Source organism: Synchiropus splendidus, chromosome 7 (assembly GCF_027744825.2).
Source record: "Synchiropus splendidus isolate RoL2022-P1 chromosome 7, RoL_Sspl_1.0, whole genome shotgun sequence".
NCBI lineage: Eukaryota > Metazoa > Chordata > Actinopteri > Syngnathiformes > Callionymidae > Synchiropus > Synchiropus splendidus.
Genome location: NC_071340.1, coordinates 5,363,606 through 5,389,869, shown reverse-complemented (window position 1 = coordinate 5,389,869; position 26,264 = coordinate 5,363,606). Strand labels below are relative to the sequence as shown.

The 26,264-nt window shown below is 41.8% G+C and overlaps 5 protein-coding genes across 6 annotated transcripts; 3 read left to right on the top strand and 2 right to left on the bottom strand.

Moving 5' to 3' along the window:
• The first annotated feature begins 957 nt into the window (after positions 1-957).
• On the top strand, positions 958-6,661 carry LOC128762652 (zinc finger protein 501-like). Of its 2 annotated transcripts, XM_053871063.1 has the most exons (4): positions 958-1,080; positions 1,180-1,291; positions 3,888-4,036; positions 6,537-6,661. In XM_053871063.1, the coding sequence occupies exons 1-4, from the start codon at positions 1,075-1,077 to the stop codon at positions 6,543-6,545; spliced, it is 276 nt and encodes a 91-aa protein (XP_053727038.1). In that variant the 5' UTR covers positions 958-1,074; the 3' UTR covers positions 6,546-6,661. The 2 variants fall into 2 exon arrangements, with proteins under 2 accessions (XP_053727038.1, XP_053727037.1); XM_053871062.1 differs by lacking the exon at positions 6,537-6,661 and having other exon boundaries at positions 3,888-6,243.
• Positions 6,662-8,064: 1,403 nt separating this feature from the next.
• Positions 8,065-9,636, bottom strand: LOC128762352 (cell division cycle protein 20 homolog). The gene is made up of 4 exons (XM_053870557.1): positions 9,351-9,636; positions 8,853-8,978; positions 8,663-8,786; positions 8,065-8,498 (listed from the first exon to the last, which is right to left on the bottom strand). The coding sequence occupies exons 1-4, from the start codon at positions 9,405-9,407 to the stop codon at positions 8,401-8,403; spliced, it is 405 nt and encodes a 134-aa protein (XP_053726532.1). The 5' UTR covers positions 9,408-9,636; the 3' UTR covers positions 8,065-8,400.
• Positions 9,637-12,216: 2,580 nt separating this feature from the next.
• Positions 12,217-14,647, top strand: LOC128762350 (granzyme A-like). Its single transcript, XM_053870555.1, has 5 exons — positions 12,217-12,280; positions 12,350-12,491; positions 12,937-13,084; positions 13,181-13,447; positions 14,370-14,647. The coding sequence occupies exons 1-5, from the start codon at positions 12,229-12,231 to the stop codon at positions 14,511-14,513; spliced, it is 753 nt and encodes a 250-aa protein (XP_053726530.1). The 5' UTR covers positions 12,217-12,228; the 3' UTR covers positions 14,514-14,647.
• A 777-nt stretch (positions 14,648-15,424) lies between these two features.
• Positions 15,425-17,341, top strand: gpx8 (glutathione peroxidase 8 (putative)). Its single transcript, XM_053870556.1, has 3 exons — positions 15,425-15,681; positions 15,806-16,067; positions 16,914-17,341. The coding sequence occupies exons 1-3, from the start codon at positions 15,475-15,477 to the stop codon at positions 17,075-17,077; spliced, it is 633 nt and encodes a 210-aa protein (XP_053726531.1). The 5' UTR covers positions 15,425-15,474; the 3' UTR covers positions 17,078-17,341.
• Positions 17,342-22,219: 4,878 nt separating this feature from the next.
• LOC128762895 (multicilin) lies at positions 22,220-25,429 on the bottom strand. Its single transcript, XM_053871457.1, has 8 exons — positions 25,299-25,429; positions 25,045-25,208; positions 24,844-24,910; positions 24,677-24,738; positions 24,216-24,276; positions 23,915-24,135; positions 23,390-23,500; positions 22,220-22,896 (listed from the first exon to the last, which is right to left on the bottom strand). The coding sequence occupies exons 2-8, from the start codon at positions 25,114-25,116 to the stop codon at positions 22,480-22,482; spliced, it is 1,011 nt and encodes a 336-aa protein (XP_053727432.1). The 5' UTR covers positions 25,117-25,208; positions 25,299-25,429; the 3' UTR covers positions 22,220-22,479.
• Positions 25,430-26,264: the final 835 nt, after the last annotated feature.

Below are 26,264 nucleotides of genomic sequence, written 5' to 3'. Positions count from 1 at the left end.
CATTTATCTTATCAAAAACACATTCTTCACAGCACCTCCACTTGGTTAACATGCTTCATATGAGTACAAAGAGGACAAAGAAACACAAAGAAAACAAAAAGGTAAAACAATGGCCTGAGAAAAAAAAAAAACGCTTTCCCTGTTTTCACTTTACACATTTCCACGTAAAAGAAATTTGAACTTGAATCAATGTATTGATTTGACTGCAGACTCTAAGTTTCCTGCCAAGGGTCCTTGCAGAGTTTATGCAGTCGAGCGCCTTGAAGACCATCACACATTGCTGTTGGTGAGGACATCCAGGCTTCACCCCAGAGGAAATGTAAGTTAGTCGGCAGTGTGGAGCAAGTGTTACGAAGGAGTGGTTCAGTTTAAGGAAGATCCAAGTTCCAATTGAGACGATGTTTCCTGAGAAAGATGTAGTGAGAGATAAGATGCATCATGAGGAGAAGGATCATGATGGAAGGTGTGGTGTGGTTCATATGATCATTAATGGGAGCGACAAGAGGAAAAATGGACAGGACAATCTGACACAACTGTTTCCAAAAACTGAAGGAGAGACTGTCTGAAACTTTAAAGAAAATAGCAAGTCATCAAAATTATGGCAAAAAAGAAATCTAACGTTTTTTGCTACTGGATACAGATCAGGAAGTAAGTCCAAAGGGTATGGGTATGGTGGAGAGATATAGAGATATAGTGAAGTTTATGACAGAGAAAATAGGGGAAAAAAGGGAATTCACTCGAAATTGATTTGCTTTACTATTTGCAATACAAGAACGAAAGTGGAAGTCGCTTTAGGGGAAAAAAAATCTCCTGGGAGAAACACGCTCTCTGATACAGTACATTGCTATTATTATTATTATTATTATTATTATTGTATTTGGCTGAAGAGGAACATGACGGACATTTCGTCTATCCAATCAGGACCCATTCTTGCCAACCCACAACCAATCAGCACCAACTAAACCATCACTCCGTCCAATCAGCAACGAGCGTCTTTTCTACAAGTGATGACTCCTTCCTGTTCGACAGTAACTTCCGGTGTACTTCCAGGTTTCAGAATGTTTTCCCCCTGAAATGCAGGTTTGTTTATTGAAAATCTTGTTCGATATTTAATGTCTTCATTGATGTGCCACCGTAGACACAAATAGATCCGCTCACATCTCCATTTTCCGTTCCCAGAACGCTGATGCTGCCCAGTCGTGTGGATTCTCCAGTGACATCAAGAGGCGGCTCATCAGTGCTGTCCCGCAAACGGAACAAATGCGGTTGGAGATGGTGACCAAGACACCAGGTACACACACACACACACACACGTTCGTATTTCTCTCCTTGTTAGGACATTGTGTTTTCTTATTGCCATGATGCTTCCCCCAGCCTCTCATCCTAAACCTAACCGTCCAAGATGATGTCCAAGAATATGGCTAAACGTAAAATGTCCTTGTTATTATGAAATCTGCACTTGGTGCATCTTGGAACCAAAAATGTTTTGTTTTAGTGGGTATATCCCAGGATAGAGTTTACGGTTAACTGGCTTAAAATAGCTTCCAACAAAGCCTACAGAAATGGAAAACCGCAACTGGAGATAGACGCACCACCCTGAGAACCATCTGTGGTGTGTGGGCAAGTTTTGTCATACTTTTGAGTCTGGACATGCCACCTTCTTGTGTGGATATTTTGCTTGGTGAGGTCTAAAACGTCAGTAAAAACAGTTTGCCGCAAGTTTGGTTCAGAGTCCTGGTTATGGTTAGTAATGTGTTTTGGATTGGGAAGTAAAGGTGAGAGGCTGGGGAAAGCACTATGTCAATGAGACGTCCTCACCAAAATAGCTAAACAATCGTGTGTGTGTGCATGTGCCTGAGAGTCGTTATTACAGTCCAAAAGAACCAGAAAGTCCAACAAAAATGAGTTTGCACTTCGCATACATTGCCACAGCTCTGTTGAGAGAAAGCCTGTCCATCTCTTATCGCCTGCCGTCCCAGGTGTGGTTCTGTTGTTCTGTAAATTCATGGAGCTCTATTAGATTAGATTAGCTTTATTTAGATTAGATGGGAACTGGATGAGGAGAACTTCAATTTGCATTTGAATGTTGTTTCTCTAAATCGACTTTTCTTCAATATTTGTCAATTACTTAAATAATAATAATATTCATCAGGCATTTGATAGACTGGAGTTGAACTACTTATTTCGAGGTACTACAGTACGTAAAATATTGTTCTATGCAGACAATTTGTGGCAATGCATATCTATCCATAGCCACAATTCCTTTAGTTCTCAATCTGCTAATGGAATTTAGAGAAATATCTGGATACAAACAAAAATTCACAAAAGTGAATTGTTCCTGCTAAATCTCGACCCTGCTACACTCAACGACAACCTTTCTGCATCTCAAAATCTCTCCTGAACAATTGAAAGGAACAACAAAATAATGGAAATAATTATTACAATGATGTTTGAAGACGTATTTATGCAAAACTTTAGTGAACTGATCATTCAAACTCAACAGGATCTATTTAAATGCTCTTCTCTTTTTATCTCCATGACAGGTTGAGTCAACACAATTAAAATGGCTGTTCTCCCAAAACTTTTTTTTTTCCTGTATTCACTCATATGTATTTGTGGTTCATTTTTTAAGAAATAAGACTCAATTAACGTTATATACATGGAATGGTGAGACACCCTGCTTGGCCAGGGATTTCCTCCAAATGTCTAAAAAGAAGGGCACTATGGCACTTCCAAATTCCCGTTATTATTATTATTGGGCATCTAATATTCACCATGCTACATAATGGGTCCACTACCATTTGGAAAGGGAGTGCTCTAGTTGGGTTGACCTTGATAAACCCTTTCCACAACCATCTATTTCTGGAATGTCAGTAACATTTACATTGATTTGATATATATATATTTGATCGAAGCATTATCTGCCATTTTAACTGTAAAAATTGACTCAAATCTACTCATCTCCCTTTATGGCATTGATCTTGGAAATCTACAACCTCCAAGAGGTGGTCATAGAGTTTTGCCTTTTACTAATCTTTTGGCAGAGGTGGAAGGAGTCAGACCCACCCACATACTCACATTGGAGAAGACATGTAAAGTATTAATTAAAAATTGAAAAAATAAACAATCTGTGGTTCAGAGAAAAAAAAATGTGAGACTTGGAAATCATTTTTAATGTATTACATGATAATGTGTTACATTGATAAACAAACAACTGTAGTTAAAAGTTTGATTTATTGCAAATCTCTGCAAATCTTACCATCTTTATTACACAATCTTATGTCGTCCTTAAGTTGAGAGTTGACAGTTTCGATCATTCGAGTGACGGTGGGTGGAGGAGATTGTTTGATTGATTTATGATGATTTATTATGAATTATGAATGTAATATCCACAATTTTTTTTAACTGCAAATGTTAATGTAAAATAGAGAATTCTATTATTAGTGGTGGGACACAATGCTGAACGGAATGTGTAGAATGAGCTGCCACAGCAAAGATTCTGTCCAGAAGCCTTTTAAGTGCGCTGAGATTAATACACTTTGCGTGTAGTACCTGCATGTGGATAAACGCGTCTCAAATGTTTAAAGTGGGTGGTTGCCAAATTTGGCTTAAAGTTGCCTTAGTTGGCTGCTCTAGTTTTGTGTCTCTAGTATCTTCAGCCTGCAAACACTTAATATTTGATTTCAGTAGATGCATCTCCAACACTTTGAACCAGTTTAAAAGAAATGCACAACCTTAGTAAGCACAGTCCTCAATAGCAGAACATTGGACATGAAAATATTATTTTCTCTGTTTTTTTTTTTTAACCGTTGATGATGTCAATACGGTTCAGGTCATCCATTGAGCACAACTGTTGATTGTGACTTGGTGTGTTGGTGTCCCTGCAGATGTCCAGCAGCTGCTGACGTGGGAAGAAGTATCTGCTGAGCAGCAGAAGCTCATCTCTTGTCTGGGTCAGGACGTACAAGAACCTCAGCTTTTTAAAGAAGAAAATGGAGATGAAGTCAAAATAAAAGAGGAAGAGAAAGAAGCAGAGGTCTGTAAGTTCTCATTCATTCAGGTTGAAGTGAAGAGTGAGGATGATGACGATGATGAAAAGGAGCCTTCAACCAGCAGCTTGATGCCACTGATGAAAACTGGGGCTGAGGGAGACATTGTTGTTGGATCAGAACCAACCAGCTGTTTAGATACCTTTCTCAAGATGGACCACCAGAGGTCACTTTCATCTGAATTAGATACTGATGACAGTGAAGACTGGAGAGAAACTAATGACCCTCAACCAGGCTCAAACTCTGTGGAGAATCCAAGAACTGACATTAGTGAAAAGAAAGATGATGCTGATCAAAATACACTGGTCTGCTCTAGATGTGGGAGAAAATGTTCTTCCACTTCTGGGCTGACTCGACATTTGAAGTCCTGCCTTGGACCACTGACGTGTTCATTTTGTGGAAAATGTTTTGAAAAGAAACAGTATCTAAATGAACACATCAAAATTCACACTGGAGAAAAACCTTTTAGCTGCTCCCAGTGTGGTAAATGCTTTATGCAGCGAGTTCTTCTGACGCATCACATGAAAATTCACACTGGAGAAAATCTATTCTCTTGCTCCCAGTGTGGAAAGTGTTTCACATGGAGGCATACTCTGGAGCAACACATGAGGATTCACAGTGGAGAAAAACCTTTCCGCTGCTGTGAGTGTAATAAATGTTTTACTCATGCGGATGGCTTGAAGAAACACCTGAGAGTTCACACAGGAGAAAAACCTTTCCGCTGCTCTGAGTGCGATAAATGTTTTTCGCAAGCAGTTGGCCTGAAGAATCACATGAGAATTCACACTGGAGAAAAGCCTTTTGTCTGCTCTTATTGTGATAAATGTTTTGCGAACAGATGGACCCTGTCAGAACATGTGAGAGTTCACACTGGAGAAAAACCTTTCATCTGCTCCAATTGTGGTAAATGTTTTGCACAAAAAGAGAGTCTGAAAGAACACATGAGAATTCACACCGGTGAAAAACCCTTCACTTGTGTTCAGTGTGGCAAATGTTTCACACATAGATCTTGCTTGAAGAAACATACAAAAATTCACACTGGTGAAAAACCCTTCAGCTGCTTTCAGTGTGGTCAATGTTTTAAGTGGAGCTATCAACTTAAGTCTCACATGAGCAGTCGCACTGGAGAGGATTCTCTGTCATGCAGTGCAGAAAATGCTTTAATGACTTGAGTATCAAGGTCAATTGTTGAACTACTTTTTTTTAATTTGTGATACACATTCACAGGGATAAGAAACATCGACCTGTCATTGGAAATCTGTAATTAGGAGCGTGAGAAGGTACATTGGGGAAAACCTCACTCCTGTTGACACTGTGGGAGACACTACTATGACTACTACTGCTACCAGCACCACCACTACTAGCTAGCACTGCTGCATTTTAAAAGGCACATAAGAAGTGGCATCAGAGGGAAATGTAATGAAAATGTTTATGTACATCAAAAATAAGTGAATGAACTAGAGATTATGTTTCCATTGCTCTGTCACATAAGATCCTGTCCCTGAATATACATTTGTAAATTAGTTGGATTTTATTTGTTTGAAGGTGCCAGCTTTAACAAGACTCTCCGTGTTCACCTCACATTTCTCCGGTCACACATTCACTGGTCATAAATACACGTCCTAATCATGGACTCAACTTTGTATAAACTTGGATTTCCCATTCTATGAATTGCTTCCTTTTGACACCTTGTCAACACTGGTAATATCATCGGATAATCACATCAGACTTCAGCAGTGTCCTTGTTGACTGATATGGAGTCTCAATGCTACTGTTCCTGTTTCATGTTCTCCATGTCCACGCTGCTTATTCATTTGTGATGCTGAAGGTATAACGCATAATCAAACTACAGTTCCAGGTTTCATAGACAGCTCTTTGGAGCACTTTGTGAACAATAAACACATGTGCCTGAAGTATCATCTCATCATGTTTGTGTCCATGATGCTCTCGCCCTGTGGTGTACAAGGTCCGTATTTTTGTTGTCTTCAAACATTACAACACTTTTTGAAATACTCCGAAGTGACCAGTCTGCGCCTACACCAGATGAATAAATAGTCTGCTTCCATTAAAGAACAATAATAATGATTAAAAAAAAACACTGAAGTAGCAGAATCGCTTGTTGAAAGAAATGTGGGTTACCAGAATGAGAATGTTTGACTGCAATATGCTTGACACAGTTAAAACTAATAATAAAATAAATCACAACAAATTGATAGAATTAGGGAAAAGAAAGGTTTTGAAAACAGGAAATTGCAACTCCTGTATGCCAGTTCACCATCTTCAATGGCAAAACATTCATAGATGCGACTGACCCTGACCTTTGGAGTGACGTGCCCAATAGGACCACTCGCTACGACTGCAACATCTATGTAGAAAATGTGCTGGACATAAATGAATACGGAAATAAATACATATGTATAACTGATGTGATTTATTTAGTCTTGTACTGTGTCACCCATCAACAATGTGGGAGATGGTCATGCCTAGGAATGGTGAAACAGTTGAAGCTGGAAGGGACCATCACCAGAGATGTGATTAGGAGGTGACTAAAGATGGTGGAAAGATGCATTTACTTGGAGCTTTCCTGATTTTCTGTCTCTGGAACAGCCAACTTGAACTTTCCCTGTGCTGATCTGGAGGCATGGTTCTCTGTATTTTGGCAGTTCATGGTGGAGTTTTGTTCAATGAAAGGGTTCTTCCAAAGATGAGCATAGAGTTTGTGTGTTCCTGTTCTTTATGTGTGATGTGTTCAGTCATCTTCTGCATAGCCTCGCTTCAACTGGTCTGAATTCATGTGTTGATTATGTTGAAGCATATTTCCTTTTGATTTCTCTGTCCATACTCTGGCACGGTCGGTGAGTCCACTGTCCGGGATGGAGTTGCCGAGCCAGGTTTCCATGATGCAAGGAGCAGCTGAATGAGTGAGGGCCACATTGATCCAGTTGATCCAGTTCAACTTCGACCACACTTCCAGCAAAACCTAGGGTCCCATGTCACTAATGTAAGGACTTAACTGCAGATGTCAGAGTGACTGTCCTGTCATCATTTAGCTCTGTCTGGATTGGGTTGATGGTGAAACATTTGAAGCTGGAGGCGACTATCGACAGAGATGTGTTGAAGAAGTGCCTAAAAATGGTGGAAAGATGCCTTCACTTGGAGCTTTCCTGATTTTCTGTCTCTGGAACAGCCGAAACTTTTGCCATTCTTGCAGCAAACCCCAGGGTCCCAGGTCAATCAGTACAGTAAGTAGACTTATTTTGACACCATGTAATGTTACAGCAGGTTTGGTGATAGTCACCAGTCCTCGTTCCTACGCTTCTTCAAAGACCATCTCAATGACATTGAAGTGTAGTGTATTTTTAAAAGTTATAGCAATCATTTCGACCATATTTAATGCAGAACAGAAACAGAAAATGCAGCAGAAAATGTGTTTTCCCCTATTTTCTTTTTCACTTCATTCTTAATTAAGTGAACCTAACCTGAAAAGTATGCTCTCATCGATGATTGTTTTTTAATTGGTCTTGGTAAGCTTTTTTGTGTCTTTTAACTTTTCATTTTTTAGTCATAAGCATATCTTTTCATGTGTGTTAAAATGCCACTGTCACCAGTCCATATCATCTGAAGTACTGGAGGAGAACTGTACGCTCATGAAGAACAAGAAGTAAGTCAAAACAGCAGTTACAAAAATGTAAATCCAGCAGTCTTAAATGAAGTAGGATGGAGCATTTTTTTTTTCCTTCCTCAGACAAACAGGGAAGTAGAACCTGCCCTGTAACTTCTGGTGCTGGCACTCGCCATCACTGTCTGATTATGTTTGGCTAGCAAGCGGCAACAGAATAGAAATCATCGCACCATAACATTCAACACTGAAACAAATGACTTGTGAAAATGATAAATGTATTGAAACATTTCCGATGTATAAATATTTTTGGTAATGCTTTATTTGAAGGTCTCATCTGTATTGCATTATTAGTATTCATAAGACATCATACAGCATTCATAAGGTGTTAAGAGATAATGCTACAATGCAATGCTTTATAGATGAGAGTGAAGTGTAGCCATATTAGTAGAAGCAGAGTATAAACAATGACTGCCAATGACAATGGAGATCATAATGCTGCTAGATTTGTTTGCTTTTACCTGAATGCATTTGCTTGGTACCTTTGTCTGTTAATATTGTGTTCAGTTTGTCTCAGTGTGGTGAGGAGCAGATCCATCCTTGCAGTTGATCAAAGTGGGCCATCAGATAAAATCTGCAGTGTGATGAGTGTTCTGGTCTCTGCTCAACCTTGCTGCAAAAACCTTGTTCACATTCTCTCCTCAGCAGATTTCTGTTCAGGTTGTGACCAGATTAAAGACTCCACACCATGAAGAAGTCATCCGCTCCTGCAGAAAAAATCTTGTCTCCATCTGGGCTGAGGGCCAAGTGAAGGACTCTCTCAGAATGACCTGGAAAATGATCAGTGTTAAAACCATACCTTTTGATGCAAAATGTTTTGATATACACAGTAAAATGTGAGGCTGCCACACCACACTACAAGTTTCTCCTGCCCCATCATGCTACCACATGCCATGGATCAGAATACTTCAGATAATCGTGAGTTCAGCATCACCTGAAAGCTGAAACTTGAGTTCCAGTGATGGAGGCTTCCAGTCCCAGAAGATGACCTGGTGGTCTGGGCGCCCATGACCACTGACCAGACCTTTGTTTACATCATCCCAGCGCAGAGCACAGATCTGGAACAGTAGCACAGTCAGTGTCTCTCCCACCCAAGTTCTTTGCAAAGCAACAGCCCCAAACACCTGCGAGTGTGTGTCAACAGAAGTCATACAACTTCCCGAGTTCGTGTCCCATATTCTGATCTTTCCGTCGTTCCACCCACCTCCAGTGGCTATCACGTCAGTCGTCCACGGACACCAACCCACCGCCTGCAGAGGAACATCATCAGGGTGAAATGATTTCCCAAGTCTAATTCAGGGTTTCCCACAGCACGATAGGCACTGAGCCAGCAAAACAACTGCCTTGACTACATTCTTCCGCAAAATAAATCAATAACACGTCACATCTCGACAATGGCAACAGGTGACATCTCAGAGCACTCAGTCATGCTCTCTCATTCACACTCACTGTCTCACATATCCACAATTGGCCTCCAAAATAAATACTGCAGGACAATAACTTTGATGAAAATCACTACATGGGTGGAAATTAGCGGCTCATAACACGGGCCTCCATGGCCTGTGTTATTTTTGTTGTTGTGTGTCGGTCCTGGAGTGTGTGTTGGTCAGTGCAACACTCACCTTAACAGCCGTCGGCTGTTTCATCGTCACCAGTGGTTGACATGGTTTTGCGAGCATTGTGACATCAGAACCCCAGATGTGCAGTTGGCCATCCGTGGAGCCGCTGGCCAGTCGGTGTTCAGAGGGTGACCACCGCAGACTACACAGGTGCTCTACAACAGTCTGGGAGAGGAGAGGCGCCGGAGACCGCGGGTCATGGTGATACACATGCCCAAGCACAGAGCCACTGGGAAATCAAGTACAGAGTATAAATATATATATATATATGTATATTTATTTCATCATGAACGCTATATTTCATTTAACTAATGCAAGAATTTTCGCATTTGCGTTGAAAGTGAGTAAATATAATGTCAGATACTGCCACATCTGTAGTTCCAACAGGGGGGGTGATGACCTGTGAAGCTAAAATGCCATTTTTCATTATTTTTCAAGCTCCAAGGGAAAAAGAAAAAGAACATAGAGTGGAAATTCAAACAAATATTGACAGCATATTTTGTAAATGTGATGAGTTAACTGGAAATGTTCAAGATACACAAGTGGCCTTGTGGATATAAAAATTGTATTACTGCACTTGCCTGCTAAGAAGTTGTTGTTTCCATGAAAGTGCCCTCACAGCAGTGAGGTGTGAAGTGAGAAACCTCAAATTCTGCCTCTGTTCAACGTCCCACAACTGAAGAGCCAATGAGAGACAATCAGATGACCACAAACCACAGTGTTCTACTTCTCTGTCCTATTTTTACTGACACGTCAGTTTATTTTTCACACTTCTTGCATCTGCGAGAGTCGTCTTTAGGTGTGTACCTGTATGTCTCCTCGCCGGGTGCCTAGACACAGTGTTCGACCGTCTCTGCTCCAGGACAGAGATGTTACGGAGCAACAGACTGACTGTGTTTGTTTCAGACTTGGCTCCAAACATCCCACCAAAGACCGGGTCTCTAAATTCCAGAGGTAAACAGAGGAGCCCAGAGCGAGTGCCAGAATACCATCACAACTTACGTCCAGAAGGTCGCAATCTGAAAAATGATTGTGAAATTAGTTTTTAAATTTGTTTGTCAGAGCTGGCTAATCTTCTTACTCACTCAACACGTGACAGAATTGCTGTCAAAGTAAACATATACATTCATTTTAAAAAGCTGGCTTCAAGAAACCAACGCACCCAACAGTCTGTTCCATTACTATAAAGGCATTTTGTTTTTAAGAAATTATAGTAGTTCTAGTAGTTGTTAGTGGTGGGATGATGAGACATCATGAAACCTCACTTTTAGAACTCCGTAGATGGTGCCGTTGGTGTGAAAATTAAGTGCAGTGGTTGTCTGAATCCAAAAAGTTTAGAGCAGAGAGTGGGCTCTGAAAATGAGGACACTGTTTCATGAAGGTTCATAAGCTCAGCGCTTGTAGCAGTCCCTTCCATGTGTCGAGTTTTCATCAGTGTTTGCAAGACAAATTGTCACATGCACTATGATGTGAACAAACCATGTTAATCCATTAAATGGCACGGCCATTTTTCTGGTGCTTATTCAAAGTTCTTTTTGAGCAAGGTGGCCATTTTGTAGCTATGTAAATACCTTTTTTTGGAATTCAATTACTGAAGAAGGAAATATACGTCTATACACTCTTGGTCCTTTTTTTAATAAAGCAGAGTGAAGGGCTTTCTGACTGATGTCACTGCCGTTGTGAGAAAGCAATCGCAGCAGGATGGGTGTGAAGACAGTGAACACAAGGACAGTACTGAGAAAAAGAAGTGGATGATGCACAACAAGTTAAAGAGGGGTAAGTGCCTATGGAGCACAGAGGTTTTCCATGTTTTAAAAATATATTTTTTATGATAGTATTTCTTTGAAAAAGATCAATGGCATGTCCATATACTTCATTCAATGAGGAAAAACCGATTTGACATATGAATAATATCAATAACTCAGTTTCAGTTCTCAGACAATGAATCAAAGTGAATGTCAATCTTACAGTAGTCATTCGTCACTGCCGGTGCCGCAAACTTGAGTACCGTCTTTCCATGTGGACTCACCGGAACTTCACTCAGAAGACTAAACGGCTGCAGGTTGATCTTACTCCACTCTATAAAACATGATGGAGAGAATCTTTAAAAACCAGGCAAGCATCTCATGTCATTAAAAATGTATCCCTTTTTAGTACAAATGTCTTAATCTTTATTTACTTAAGGGGCCACAGAGGGAAAGTCTGGGGTGACTGGGTGGCAGACTGGGGTTTCCTGTCACGCCTCCCAGTAATGATTTCTCAGTGTAGCACAGCTGAATATTAATGCAATGCCTCACATGATAAACATATTAATAATGGCTTAAGTTTATATGGCGCGTTTCAAGACACCCAAAGTGCTACACAGAAACCATTATCCTATAACCTATGTTGCCAATCACTAGTACATAATCATTTAACCCAAAAGATGCGAGCAAATAAAAGTAGTACCTGTTTGTGGGTCCTGTGTTTTTTGTCCAGAAACAAATCTCCACAGCAGTGGCTGTAAATGAGAATCCAGTTAAAACAGTGCTTTAATGATCTTATCCATGCTTAGAGGGAGGGCGGGGAATGTTGCTGTGGCACTGAGGAACCTAAAAGAAGACAAACCTGAACTCTGCCAGCTTCTTGGATGAGCCTTCTGGTGCTAGTTTCATCCCAGTCATCTTCAAGTGTTGAGGCTGAAAAAAGAAAAGGCATCCTCAGATAAATCACCGAAAAACAAACTGAAATGAATTTATAAATGACTTTAGGTGTTAATATTAGACTCATGTTCTTGGCAGACTGATGATGCATTTCCTGCAGGGCACTTCCTTCACTTGACACCTATAAAGGCAGTTTCAGGGTGGGTTTCAAATGCAGTCAACGTATCACCAAGAAAACCATGATCTTCATTGCTCTTCTCTCTTTTCTGCTCTTAGTGAATACCAACCCAAGTGAGTAACACTTTGTTTCATCCAGCATACATCCAATGGATTTATGCTCTGTCATTGCTGCTGTTTCAGGTCAGGGTGCTGAAATAATTGGAGGTACAGAGGTGAAGCCACACACACTCCCTTTCATGGCTCTGGTGCAGAGTGACCAAACTTACTGCGGAGGAACACTGATCCATCCAAAATGGGTTCTGACTGCTGCCCATTGTGCTCGGTAAGATAATTTATCTTTTATGTCTGTCTACAAAAATGAACATTCTATAAATTTCAATTTGAAAAAGAATGCAGTTACAGAAGGCAATTTATATATGCATATATATTTAATGAGTAGAAATGTACTTGTTGTTGTACATAGGTGATGGTATTGAATCTAATATTTTTTTCATGAAGGAAGTACTCAGCAGATCCTAGTCACATTTCAGACTTCTTTCAGATTCTGGTTCACAAACAATTTAACAAGCCTGAGAACAGCCTGCTTTATTAACTGCTAAATATTCATTCTCTATTTTAAAATCATACAAATCATACAGCAAGATATAATCTACATATAATATGTGTTGAGTGCTGTAAAGTGCCATACAGTGAAGATAAACCCGCAATACAGTTATTAATGTTCAAATACAATTCATCTTATTCCACTGCGTATTTCCTTGCTTCAGCTCTGGCCCAGTTAAGAAAGTGATTTTAGGGCTTCACTCTCTCAAGAACACGGAGGAGGATTTCAAAGAGGAGAGAAAAGTGGCGCGCCAGGTGATCCATCCCTGCTTCAACACGGACCTGGCCATCAATGACCTCATGCTGCTGGAGGTGAGTCGCACTCATACTTTTCATCTAGTAATGGTATTTTGCCTCTGCCATCACTCAGAGTTGTGTTTAAGACCATGTTCTTCTGGTGTCTTCAAGCTGGACCAACCCGTGAAGAAGACAAAGGCAGTTAACTGGCTCATCTTGGGGGAAAAAGGCAATTACCCCAAAAACGGCATGAGCTGTCTGGTAGCTGGATGGGGCCAAACTCGCTACTTCAATGGGGCCGGGTCTGATGTGCTGCTGTCAGCCCCTGTCACTGTGATTGACAGGACCTTGTGCAAGCAGTATGGTGAATGGCCATTTATCACAAAAGGAATGATATGTGCTGGCTTTGTTGGCAAGAACCAGGGTGGCGTCTGGAAGGTCAGTAAACCATGAGAGAGCACTCATCCTCGACAGCAAATTTCCCCTGTGGGTTTCAAGTCCCATTTCATTTTCCCCCTCAGTCAGATTTTAATTCTTCACAACGCAACGTTTCATTTTTATGTGGACAACAACCAGACATACTGCCCTCTGAAGACTCCCAAAGCCCAGCTGGTGTTTTTGCCTGTCTAGTTTGATGTGACCAATTGGACAGCCCAGTTATACAGAGGAAAATCAGAAACCATCATCTTCCATCCAAATTCAACTCACTTAACAAACAACACAAAACCTACAGCGATCATTAAAAAAAAAATCAAACCAATGCTCATTCCCTTCAACTCCCTCAACTCAGCAGCTAGGCTTTTTATTGGTTTTAACAGACAACACATCACTCCAGTTTTAGCTTCTCTGCGCTGGCTTCCTGCATATATTAGAATTGATCTTAAAATTTAACTCGTAACTTTTGGCCCATGGGCCAAGCTATATTTCAGATATGTTTTCCACCTATGAGCCAGCTTGCACTCTCACAGTAGATCCTCAGGCAGATCCCTTTGAAGTTTAGGCTGAAATCAAAGACAGACACCTTTTCCGTCAGAACACTTTGGAACAGTCTGACCGAGGAGATAAGAGTGGCTGAGAATATAAAACATTGTTGTAAATGTCTTAAAAACACATTTCATTTCATTTTGTAGGTCGCCTTTTATGTCATGTTATCTGCGTCCTGGATTTGTTGTTTTGAATCTTATTTTATTTTCTCTATTCTTTACTGTCATACAGCATCTTAGTGCTTAGCATCTACCAAGTTGTAAAATGTGTTCTCTAGTGCTGGCTTGTCTTGCCATTTGTCATGCTTGATTGTTCCTGTTTTTCTGGAAGGCATTGTTCTGGGGTGCCAGCTAACTGTGCTCACTGTCCTCTGCAGGGTGACTCCGGAGGGCCACTCTTGTGCAACAAAGCTCTGGTTGGTGTGACTTCTTTTGGGAAACCACTCAGACCCGGCGTGTTCGCCTATCTCTCCGGAGAGCGACTTGCATGGATTAAAGAGACCATTGAAAATACGAAATAAATCATGACTTCTTGATGTCAATAAAGTCACCTGAGCAAGTGTCTGGGGTTAAGTGAATTATTGATGTTCAGGACAAGCTTACGTGTTGCCTCATGATTTTCATTGAGAGATTCTAAAATGTATTCGCCAGACCTAATGAAGCCCTTAATTGACCAATGGAGAGTACCGAAAAATGACTGGAATCTTTTTTTGTGTGTTTATCACAGATCCACGTTCAGCACTTGTCATTGAAATATTAAATATTAAAGCACTATCTAGCCAAAATGTGTCCTTAAATTTTGATGGTTATACTAGAGCTCATCAGTACATTACGTTACACTCCATTACCTGTGTTCGTATTCAGTTTCATCTGATGTGCTTCCAAAAGATTTGAAGAGGAATCAAGGTCCAGTCTCTGGCAGACGTCGTCCAACTCAAATCTATGGTCCAAGCGCCACCCTGCGGCCAAAGGCGTGCTAGCAGCAGGGGGTACGCAGAGGCTCCTTTGGTAGATCCACCGTCTGAATCTCTTGTAAGACAATTGAGGGTCGTCAGCCTTTTCCTAAAAAAAGCACGCATCAATTAATTAAGCTTGAACATTGTGTTATTTGACTCAAAATTACGCCGTAATTTAGTGGTTAATTCATCGTCGTTATTGGCGCTAAAGGCCACGGAAGAATTCTCATACAAAAACCCCAACCCCCAATTAAATAATGCCATTTTTATAATGATCTTTTCTTTCCTGTGTTTCGCAAATAAGAGTGTAAATCAGTATTGCAGCCACAATCGAGACCCTATACCTGCAAGCGAGGAAAGTAGAAAAAAAGCTAAATACATTTTCAAACCGTCTATTTTCGTCTCGGGAAACTTCCGGGTGTTTATCGTGAAGGGGCCCTGCATCGCTTCCTGTTAGGATAGTGTTGTTTTCTATGCTTGACGCCCCGTTTCCCCCCGCCTCTGCGAACATCCATACCCCTCCAAGATGGAGGCGCTAGGGGGCTACCCGACAAGGACCTCCGGCCCCAAAGTCAAGAGGCTGACGGTGCTCTTAAGCATGACGGTGGGCGTCGGCTGTCTGTTTCTGCTGCAGACCCAACTGGTCAAACCCAGAAAACCCGAAGATTTCTACTCGTTCGAGGTGAAGGACGCGAAGGGGAGGACCGTGTCTCTGGAGAAGTACCGAGGAAAAGTAAGTCCACATCATCACTCGTGTCCGCGCAGATCCGGAGTTGACAGAAACAAATCATCCGGTTGTTGACCGGCGAATAAAGTTCTGAGCTGTTAAATCGTTGTGGTCTGCGCGTCTCCATCAGGCTTCTCTGGTTGTAAACGTGGCGAGTTACAGCGAGCAGACGGAGTTGAACTACAGGTCTCTGCAGGAGCTCCACCGGGAGCTTGGAACCTCTCACTTCAACGTACTGGCCTTCCCCTGCGGACAGTTCGGCGACACCGAGCCCGGAACCAGTCGAGACGTCGAAAGCCTCGCCAAGTCCACTTTCGGAGTTACTTTCCCTTTCTTCAGCAAAATCCGAATCATGGGCTCAGAGGCAGAACCAGCCTTCAAGTTCCTGACAGGTAACATTCTGGCGTTCAGAGCACCCAACCCCCAAGCTCTTTAAGCGAACACACCATCATCACTAAACCAACACTTGGGAAGGAGTCTGAACCCAGAAATAATTCTTCAAACAGCAACAACCATGCCACAAACTAGAGAGCCCAAGATGGACTCCCACAGTAAAGGTGAAAATAACTCAATACCAGCCATGGAACAGGTCAACAAACATATCAAAACAAAAAAGATGACATTCACAAAAGACTGAACAGAAAAACAAGCAGCTTACTAACAAGTTTGCTCACAAAATACCAAACGAATCACAGGAACAAATTGTTTGATGCAATTAAAAGAACACAGACAAGTCAATGAAAACAATATTTAGTCTCTTATTGCACGACTCATTGCACAATTGAGTGAGACACGAACACAAGATCAATTTGTTTAAATCAATAAACTAATGCAAATAAATCACTTCATGCAATAACATGTAGCTAAACACAATGACATGTCGCTTAACCCAAATGCAGGCGAACACATGAACATGTGATCATGCTACCTAACACAGTGAGTCAGTAACCCCTACGAATGGGCCGCTCAACCTGAAATGGATGCACTAAACTCACAACTGAGTCACTTCAAATGAGAGTGAGTCACCACACATGAGAATGAATCAGTGAATGCAATTGCAAGTGGCTTAAGATTTCAGTAAAAGAAAGCAACATTGTGATTCGCTTGATTTAGAAACAAGTCACTATCTTTACATCCACAATCTGAAGTCCTCAAATCCAGCGAGTCGCTTGTCTCTACAAGTTACTCAATTCAAAGAGTCGTGCAGGACTCATGTCATATTTTATTCTGTCCTCCAGATTCGGTGCAGAAAATTCCCAAGTGGAACTTCTGGAAGTTCCTGGTGAACCCAGAGGGCAAAGTGGTGCGGTTCTGGCGGACAGACGAGCCCATGGAGAGCGTCCGGCAAGAAGCTGCGGCGCTTGTACGCGATATCATCCTGAAAAAACGTGGGGAGCTATGATGACCAAGAGAGTGGACTGACAAGCCTTCTGCCCTGAGCATTGGCTGCCAGGATGGCCTGGCATAACTGTCCCCTGCAGACAGGAAGCTGATGCTGACTCTTAACATCTCTCACCTGTAGTACATGTGTGTGTGTGCGGACCCATGTGTGTGGGAGAGAGTGCAGGCATGATGCTGTGGTGACAAACTTTACTCTAAATGACCACTGAAGGAAGTATTTTTGTATTTGACATCCACTGCTTGCATTAAAACAATTTTCCTCCAATGATGCAAAACAAATGTTCACGCAGTTTTTTATGCACAGTATTACAATTTATTCCTTTGCTGTTGTACGGTAATGCAGCAATTTGCTCTGCAAACTAAAACTCTGACAAAATAACTCCACAGTAAAAGTTGTCGACATAACATTTGCGAGTGCTGCCGTAGACTCAGTGGACAGTTAAGGGGCAGCAGCAGGTAAGCTGGTCCGTGCGGACCCCACCAGCTAACAAGACACTGCCTCCCAGCTGACCACAGCAGCAGCACAGAGAGCTCAGAGTTCTCTGGGAAAAGTGTCAATAGTCGACTTTTTGGGCAGCAGAGCAGTGTGAGCTGCCAGCAGGCACAACAGCTAACATTACACTGCCACCCAACCAGCCACAAGAATCTCAGATGTGGTCCCGCAGTAACATCACTCGCAGATGAGACCCCCATCATCGCCTCACTAAATTACTGACTTGGCGTGACCTCATCAGGGAATGTTTTCAATACAACACAAAAGTCATTTTAGTTACAGACATTTTCTCCACTAGATGGCGCTACTTAGTAACGACTCCGATTGTTGGGTTTAATATAATTTAACTGCAAGGACTCATGAATGCGGGCTTCTTCAAATGAAGTTACGTCTGATACTCTTTGCTATCGTCAGTTGACTTTATACACTTTTAGTGTATGCAATTTCTTGTGCAGCTTGGGGTATGAAGAGATTTATTATCCCGCACAGAAATGCAAAGGTTTCTATCAGTTCAAAATAAATGCGAGTCATTAATGGGAATCGATTTAGTCGCTTTCAGTTTAACTTCGTGGATAACATTGACTGCCTGTTGAAAAGTCAACTGCGAGACGTTTCTAAATCTGCGGCCTTCCAAAGGACTATCCAACAAAATCAAAAACGTGCTGTACCTCAAAGAAGCGATGACGTCTTTTCCCCAAAATCTCTCCCGCAACTCTGTCCATAGTGCTGTGAATAAATGCTGTGTTAATAATTGCACACCTTTAATGCTCTTAGCGCAGTCAAATCTATGTAATTATCCCGTCCGATGTTAAATCCGACGGAAAAGTCTCAGCTGTTTAAGGTGGTTGCCACGGTAACACCAGCAGCAGGTCATTACCGCCCTATATGATTAAAATATCATATTCTGGTTATTTCTCACCCTCTGATTAGATCCTCCAGGGTTCCAGATTTGCAGCATTAGATGCCCTCTGGTGCTCCTGCTGGCCGGACCCTCCTGCCTGCTGCACCTGTTGTGGCTGCAGGTCGGACCTCGCACCCTAAATACTCCCCCGGGCGGATCCAGACGCGGGAAGCACCTTCATCCGCTCATCTATTGGCGGTTGTGTATGTTTTGTTTGAAGGAATCACCGGGGCACCCACAGCGCCCTGTTTATCTCTAAGGGAGACAAGTGGACTCACATGGATGCTGTTAGTTTATTTAGAAGTTGACGCCATCACAGTTCAAATCCTTTGACCCCTCACTGCGACCTACACATTTTGGGTTAAAGTTTCACTGAACTATGCATGATACACCCAGCTTTACACTATTCACATGTATATCATTATTATTACTAAACAGTAATTAATTGTAAAATAAGAATTCGATTTTTATAGCAATACACAAATGACTAAAACAAATAAGTTTACACTCAGCTATACACAACCAGTTCCGAAAAATAGGGAACGTGGGAATAAAGACACAGAAATGATAGAACTGTTCTTTACTCTGCTCCTTTTCAGTCTCATCATTTAAGAAGAAGCTATGTGATACAATAGCTGTCACGTAACACGTTTGAAATGTATTTGAGGGGATTGAAATAAACATTAATTAATCCATATCATTCTGATAATTCCACTTTTGAAATTGCATTTCTGAATTTCAGTTTTGTTCCCCGTGGCGGTAAATCGCGAGAAGAGCTCGAGCGAACCGCGTTCCCGCCACCTGTCACCTCCATCTGCGACCAAAGCTCCAGTTAGCAGCCGCGCGACAGGTGCGCGCTCACTCCTGCTGACACACACTCACGTAACGCACGTATAATAATAATAATAATAATAATAATAATAATAATAATAATAATAATAATAACAATAACAATAATAATAATAATATAATTACATTTATTATTGCTACAATATGAAAGTTTTGTGAATTAATTATTTACAAAATGTAAGGGTCGATGTCCAAAAACAGAAAAGTGGCCCTCGTGCCAGACATTGCTCACATTTGTAAGGAGGTAATCAATCGTCACCTCCACATGAACTTTAAATATCATAGAGCAAATTAATCCTGAATAAATAACACAACATTGTGCCTTTAACGGAAAACTGTCATCCTTGCTTTTCAAAATAACAAATTATACATGCATTTCATTTAACATTTATTACATACGTTTTCAACAATAGTGTTTCCCCCTATATGAAGGCAAGAAAAGAAAGGAAAAAAGTAACCCTAACAAGGTAGATCACCGCGATTCCAAAGCTGTGACTTCGCTTCTGATTTAATAGAAAACTACATCATCATTGTGAAAGAACTTTGACACGTTACCGGCGTGTAAATAGTGGAAGTGAATGGTGATCCATGTTCAAAGTGACCCGGACAATGAAAAGCAAACAAGCAGCAGGACGTGTTTCTGACTTGTTAGCTTAAAGCCCTCACCTCTTTAACTCCCCTCTATAATTAAAATTAAAGAGTCACCCTGGTGCTTCCCGCGGGACTCGAGCTGGTTCGCTCCCTCCGCGCGAGTTTGTCTCTGGTCTCCTTAGAAACTCTTTGTGTGAGTGTTTTCTTTCGACCCCCGCACCCGCAGTTTGGCGGTAGCTTAACCGGTCAAATGTGTCACTGGCAGCTCGAACAAAGCCGGACTCTCTCTGGTCAATGACCAACATGTGTTCGCAGGGAAAGTGGCTGCAGGCGAGCGTCCAGGAGAGTCGGTGGGGGGTGTAACAAAGCAAAACCAAAAGGGGGGAAGCATTGGAAATAAATGAATAAATGTTGGAAATTGTTGGAATATAATACGTAAATTAAGAGTCATCGATCTGAAATTCTACACACAGAATAAAGGATTACAGTCAGGCAATGAGTCGCCATAGAGATTGCCAAGTATATATATTTTTTTGTTTAAAGTCTTACATCTGGAAAAAAAAACATGAAAAGATATATGTGAATTCAAGTACATTGCAAGAGCAAAAGAAAAATATACATTTTGTGGAAAGTCAAAATACAAAAAAATAAAGTAAAAAATAGGGCATTTGAAAAAAATATGTGTGTGTGTATGAATTGATTTTTTTATTTCGTTGATTAAATAAATAAATGTACCAAAACATGTTAAAAAGGTAAATTTCTTGTTTATTTTTTAACGACCACATATGTTGTGTTTCAGTTACCACTTGCCTTCAACTGCTACAGTGATGGTGCTCAAAGTCAACAGATTTGGGAGGTTTAAACAGGTGTGTGACTTGAGATTCTTCATTCTCCTAAAAAAAAAAAAAAAAAAACGGCTGCAGGCACACATACAGCCCTCAAAGCTTATGCCTACACCAACAGGGGTGGTCACACCAAGTCTCACACTTCAGCCCATCTGTGAACCCGCCTTCCCTGACTCTTGAGTGGGGAGGACGTGTTTATACAGATGCTAGCAAAAGAGAGACACATCAGCTTGTGAGTCCCTGTTGGTGACACATCGGGGTCAATATTTGGAAATGTCACCTCATTTTCTCATTTTCTGCATAGTTGTGGTACAATCCAACTACTGTGAGCTTAGAAGTAAAATATAGATCGAGATGGACGGAGCAGGCATGCTACCTAAAATGCAAAACATTTTCATAATGATGGTGGCTTACAGTGGAGGATATGATAGTGGAGTTATTAATAGTGATGGTAGCTATTAGTGTAGTTTAAGCTTAAATAAAATAGAATACAAGTTTATTTAAATCTAAAATCCAACATAAAACTAATCCATCTCAACCAAAATGAATGACCACTTCATGTGTGAACGCTGTGTTCTACTGAATGATCAGTGTTAAAGTGGAGGTAAAAGCAATCCTAGTGGTGGTGCATCTTGTTACGTACCACACTTATGTGTGACTGTGTCCATACAGGGCTGGTGTCCCAAAGGACTGCGCATGCTACAAAGAAAGTGGACACCAATTTCGGAGCATTTAGGCGCAATTTTGCATGAACGGTTTTGAATTATCACACCTGAAAATTCTATCATTCTTTACACATTTTTAATGTAGGTGTTAACATGCAATTATTCATTCATAAACCTGTGTGTCAATACATCAATAAAGGAGTAAAACAAGGATCATAGTCACACCGAAAATGAAGAGGCCGTGAATGAACCTATCCAATATTCCCAGAAAAGGTACAATCCTGGTACATACAGGAAGTGTATGAGACTTAATAGTGTTTGCAGTGGTTGCGGTAGATGTCATGCTATAGTTGCACTCTTTCAACAGGTGTGTCTGATTCTGAACCCATGAAAGTCGAATGTCAAATTCATTTGGGGATGAAAACATTCCACAGGGGTGGATGGGATTGAGAACTGTCTGAGGATTGGAGTCTTGAAAGAGTTTGCATTAAGAAAAAGTTATGCAAACAATCCATCAGGATGAAGACACCTGGGTCAGGCCAAACACCCTTGCCGTCTAGTGGAGGAAGTATCTGCTGCTTACAGAGGGTCATGGGTTCAAATTGGTGTTGCTCCTCAAACATCGAAAATACACATCAGTCTCATTCATCTATTTACATTGACGCTAAATGGATCTTTTTTTCCCCTAAAATAAAATGTCACTGGGTCTGACAAAACTGTAAATACTTTTATTTGCAAGCAAGTTAATCATTAGTGTGTAGAACAGCTCATATTGACATTGGCATGTCTCTTGGTTTGGCAATACAAGTTTTGATTTAAGGCATGTAAACACAAACACAGTGTAAACAAAAGATTGGGCAGTGCTGCTTCCTTTTTGGGACACCACCCTTGAGTGATTAGCTTACATGCTACCTGAGGAAGACATCATGTAATCATTTACTGATATGGCCGCAGATTATAAGTTAAGCATTAGTCGCCCACCCACAAGCTGCCCTCATCTCAGCAGGCCTCATCTGAGGACACACACCAACAGTCTGTAAAGATGGGGTCTTTGTGGTCTTAGCTCTGGTTGGGGACCCAACGGAATCTGCACCCGCCGTGTTGAGTACCGGAGGTAAAGACGTGACCATGTGGAAACACTTTAGTCCTGATGGTCCCATGTTCTCTGATGGACGTTTTAAAAGAAGACACGCCTTCTCCGGCAGCATCTCCATCTGTCTTCACGGTGCTGACCATCCCAACACAAGTCTGCAGGCCGGAGAACGATCCGAACATGCGTATAGACTCCGCCTCCTGCTCCGGTCTATTTCCGCCTGACGTGCTGTGGAGGACAGCGTTGCAGCGCGTGCTGATGTCCCTCAGCATGTCCTCCACATCATCGACAGACGTCTCTGGTTCACATCCTGCTGTGACCCGACGGCGTTTGCTGGGACTTGTCTGCTCGCCAACACTTGACTCCGTGGACGTTGTCAGCTTCTGATGGACATATGCATGAGGATCATTAGTCAATGGTTTGATTGATGTGGCCATGCCTGGCAATATGTTAATTGTTTATTTACGCAAACTCAAGCCTAATCACAATGAATGGCATCTATCCGTCCAATTATTATTTCGTCCACCTAACAGCAGACAACAGCCCACCCACCCATCCGTTCATCCATCCATCCAAAGATATCCACTCCAAAGGGAGCACTGAATCTTGTTCACCTTTCTTTCATGCATACATGCATCCAGCCGTTCACAACCAAATAACAGACACTATGGTCATTCTTACTGCTACATTATTATCCTGTTGTCCACCAAAGTATCCATCTACCCAGTCATTCATTCTCGCACCTGGTTCATCCATCTATCTGTCCACTTGCTGATCAATATTTCATTCAGAGAAAATATTTATGTTTACGTCACTTTTTTCATGTTAAAAGAAGTAAAAACAAATGGCAAGCTTTTGGGTCAATCACTCACTCACCTCGAGTACAGAGGCCAGATGTTTGGCTCTGCTGGCAAGTTGTCTCAGGTGACTGTTTCTCTCCTGGAGAGAGTAGATCTCCTCTTGTCTTTGTTGCAGCGTCTCATGAAGCTGCATGGAAGGAATAGCGATAAGGCTTTGTGTTTATCACCAGCTGTAGCTAAACATTTTGCCGGTCCCCATGAGGTTAAGACTCAATTTGAGGATTACAACTTCCAAATAACTGGGTCATTATAATTGGATTTAAGTTTGCTTTAGGTCCTGGTTAAGGTTAGCCATTTGTTTTAGATGGTTAGGTTTCGGGTGAGAAGCTGGGGAAAGCATGAAAGTCAATGAAATGCCCTAACAAAACATAAAAACATGACTGTGTCTGAGCAACGATTATGGCAAATGTTGCGTGTAACCCGCATTTGCATGCACTTTAAACATGTACCTGTTTTAGTATCAACTAGACAAAATAGATTCAATAAACTTGGATCAAGTACTGTAAGTAACAGCTGGTACAGGAGCTATAGATATGTTTACCTGCCGGTTGACCTCCAGGGAATGTTCGAACACCCTGTCCTGGCAGTGGCTGATGACTTTCCAGGGTGCTTCATAGTGGACTTGGGGGTATTCAGCAGAATGATCCCCCAGACTCTCTTCTGGACTGAAGAACCTCTGTGGAGTCAAGGGAGGAATGATGCAGCCCTCAAAAGGAACAAGTGCAGTTGGAGAGAGGCTGTTCTCCAGACTGGCAGGAGAATCTGACAGAAGAACGTGTGTCCATTAGTTGCCGGAAATTACACCATATGTCTATGCAAAAATCATGTCTGGGATCTCACACCTGCAATGAAGTCCTTGGCATAGTCTCCAAAATCTTGATCATCAACACCAGAATCGTTCACCTGTGTGGAAGGAAGTTCTCATGAAGTGTTCATAAACTATTAGGCTTCAATTCAATACCTGAAAATCCCACCAGGGCCAAGTGCTGCATTGTGGTTCTAAGGCAGTGTTCATTGTCAATAGGTGTGAGCAAAAGCCAGTCTTTCGCTACAGTTTGAAGGCACACTGCAGCCAAGTATTCTGCCTGCAGTGTCATGAGTAAACTAGGATGCCATTCGCGGAGGATTCCAGCGCATCGCGTCAAACATTAACCAGGCTCAGATTTACCCAGCCATCCACATTTTCTTTCGACTTTTAACCTTGGAAATGTTCGAAACATATGGGAAACGTTCTATCTTAGGAAGTGAGACATTTTGAATGCTGTCGCGCGTTACAAAAATGACTGAATTAATTTGCGCTCACCTGAGATTCGAGTGTGTCTCTCTCCATGCGCGCTGCATTGTCATAGGCTACGGATGAAAAAGCTGCGATCAAAAGCATCGTAAATTGCGTGTTACGGTCATTCAGCACACGTCTACATTGCTCCAAAACGGAAGAAGCGTGCCTTTCCTCGGGTCACGGGTTCTCACCTTGCTCAATAATGCATGGAAGCTCCACATACACAGTGACCGGGCTGCTGCTTCTTGGCATCAGTTCCTGCCATTTAATTAAAGAAGAAAAATTAACTTCATGCTAAGTTTAAAAATCACGGAACACTCATACCATGGTGTCTCCAGCAGTTGCCGCCGCAGTTCGGTTTAATAGTTAGGTCGGAATAAAAAGCCATATACCTGTCTTCCCTTTTGCAGCATCGCTTTCTTTTTAAGGTTCTTGGTTTCCCTCCTAGCAGATATAGTCCACATTCTCCCGGTTTGTTCCTCTGCGTGGCGCGGAAATCGTCGCCCTGGTCCAATCAAATGCACTTCTGCCACCGTCTCCAGGGAATGACAGCGTCCTGGGAGATTAAATTGGTGGAGATTAACGTTTTTGTGGCGGTGGGAAGTGGTGCCGCGCACAAACGCCGCCTTAACATGTGGATAAATACCCTGCCATGACTCCTTCTGTCTCTCCACTTAACAGGCGAGTGGGTAAAATGAACGACCAATCATTTATTGTGTTTTTACGACGAAAGAAATAGTGTTAAATCGCGCAAAATAGAATTCGAGGAACACTATAATGGTCATCCATATTGACCATCCATAATGGTCATTAGATAGGCGCATATTAAACTGCCTCATTGCGCCCAATAAATTCCGGAAACGCCGTGCGTAAATAAGGTCAAGGCCATCACCCACGTCACATACACAGAGCAGAGTGGAAAAGGAAAAGGGGCGATAACAACAGACAGGTCAGACAACACACATGACAAATGCCTCCATTCGTAAACAAACACAAGTGCGTCTTCTCGGTCCTTAACGCTGAATGCACCTGTGTGGTCGACACCGTGTCAGCAGGTCGAGCTGCCACGCGTAATGGATTATCAGATAAAGACCCTGAGTGGAGCGGCCTGTGTTGTCACAGCTCAGTGTCCTGAAATACTGCAACGGTTAGTGATGGCCTAAGTAAACTGACCCCCGGCTCAATGGGCTGTGGCCGCAACAAAAGCCGGGACAATAGGAACAGATTTAAGGAGTTCTCACGCGGTGTTTTCAGCCGCTCACCGAGGAGTGAGATCATGTGGCAGGTCATTTCAGTTGGTATTGACAGAATATGTGATCCCACCTTTAAAAACATCAATTATTTTCAGGTTTTCCGTTTTTTTTCTTATTCATTTTTAACATAAATGTTATTGCTGTGACTTATGGTGTATAACCAGTCCTGTCTATAAACGAATTAAACATTGTCCTTCCTGTAACATCTTACACCCCCTTGCAATTATTTTATCATATAGAATCATCTTTTGATGTCACCAATCCTCCAATAGCTTTTATAGCCATTTATTCACTTCCTAACCCTCTGGAATCGTCCCATCTTCTGCTCTGCCCCGAACAGGACTCTCTTGACTGTCCGC

Excerpts from the sequence above, each read along its gene's own strand:
- gpx8 (XM_053870556.1), top strand. The coding sequence starts at position 15,475 with ATGGAGGCGCTAGGGGGCTACCCGACAAGGACCTCCGGCCCCAAAGTC. Across the intron at positions 15,682-15,805 it reads TGGAGAAGTACCGAGGAAAA|GCTTCTCTGGTTGTAAACGT; the intron begins GTAAGTCCACAT and ends CGTCTCCATCAG. Across the intron at positions 16,068-16,913 it reads AGCCTTCAAGTTCCTGACAG|ATTCGGTGCAGAAAATTCCC; the intron begins GTAACATTCTGG and ends TCTGTCCTCCAG.
- LOC128762895 (XM_053871457.1), bottom strand. The coding sequence starts at position 25,116 with ATGTGGACTATATCTGCTAGGAGGGAAACCAAGAACCTTAAAAAGAAA. Across the intron at positions 23,501-23,914 it reads CCCTGGAGGTCAACCGGCAG|CTTCATGAGACGCTGCAACA; the intron begins GTAAACATATCT and ends CCTTCCATGCAG. Across the intron at positions 22,897-23,389 it reads ATCTGGCCTCTGTACTCGAG|AAGCTGACAACGTCCACGGA; the intron begins GTGAGTGAGTGA and ends TATGTCCATCAG.
- LOC128762652 (XM_053871062.1), top strand. Across the intron at positions 1,292-3,887 it reads GATGGTGACCAAGACACCAG|ATGTCCAGCAGCTGCTGACG; the intron begins GTACACACACAC and ends GTGTCCCTGCAG.
- LOC128762352 (XM_053870557.1), bottom strand. The coding sequence starts at position 9,407 with ATGCTCGCAAAACCATGTCAACCACTGGTGACGATGAAACAGCCGACG. Across the intron at positions 8,979-9,350 it reads AACAGCCGACGGCTGTTAAG|GCGGTGGGTTGGTGTCCGTG; the intron begins GTGAGTGTTGCA and ends GTTCCTCTGCAG. Across the intron at positions 8,499-8,662 it reads ACTCAAGTTTCAGCTTTCAG|GTCATTCTGAGAGAGTCCTT; the intron begins GTGATGCTGAAC and ends ATCATTTTCCAG.
- LOC128762350 (XM_053870555.1), top strand. The coding sequence starts at position 12,229 with ATGATCTTCATTGCTCTTCTCTCTTTTCTGCTCTTAGTGAATACCAAC. Across the intron at positions 12,492-12,936 it reads ACTGCTGCCCATTGTGCTCG|CTCTGGCCCAGTTAAGAAAG; the intron begins GTAAGATAATTT and ends TCCTTGCTTCAG. Across the intron at positions 13,085-13,180 it reads ATGACCTCATGCTGCTGGAG|CTGGACCAACCCGTGAAGAA; the intron begins GTGAGTCGCACT and ends GGTGTCTTCAAG.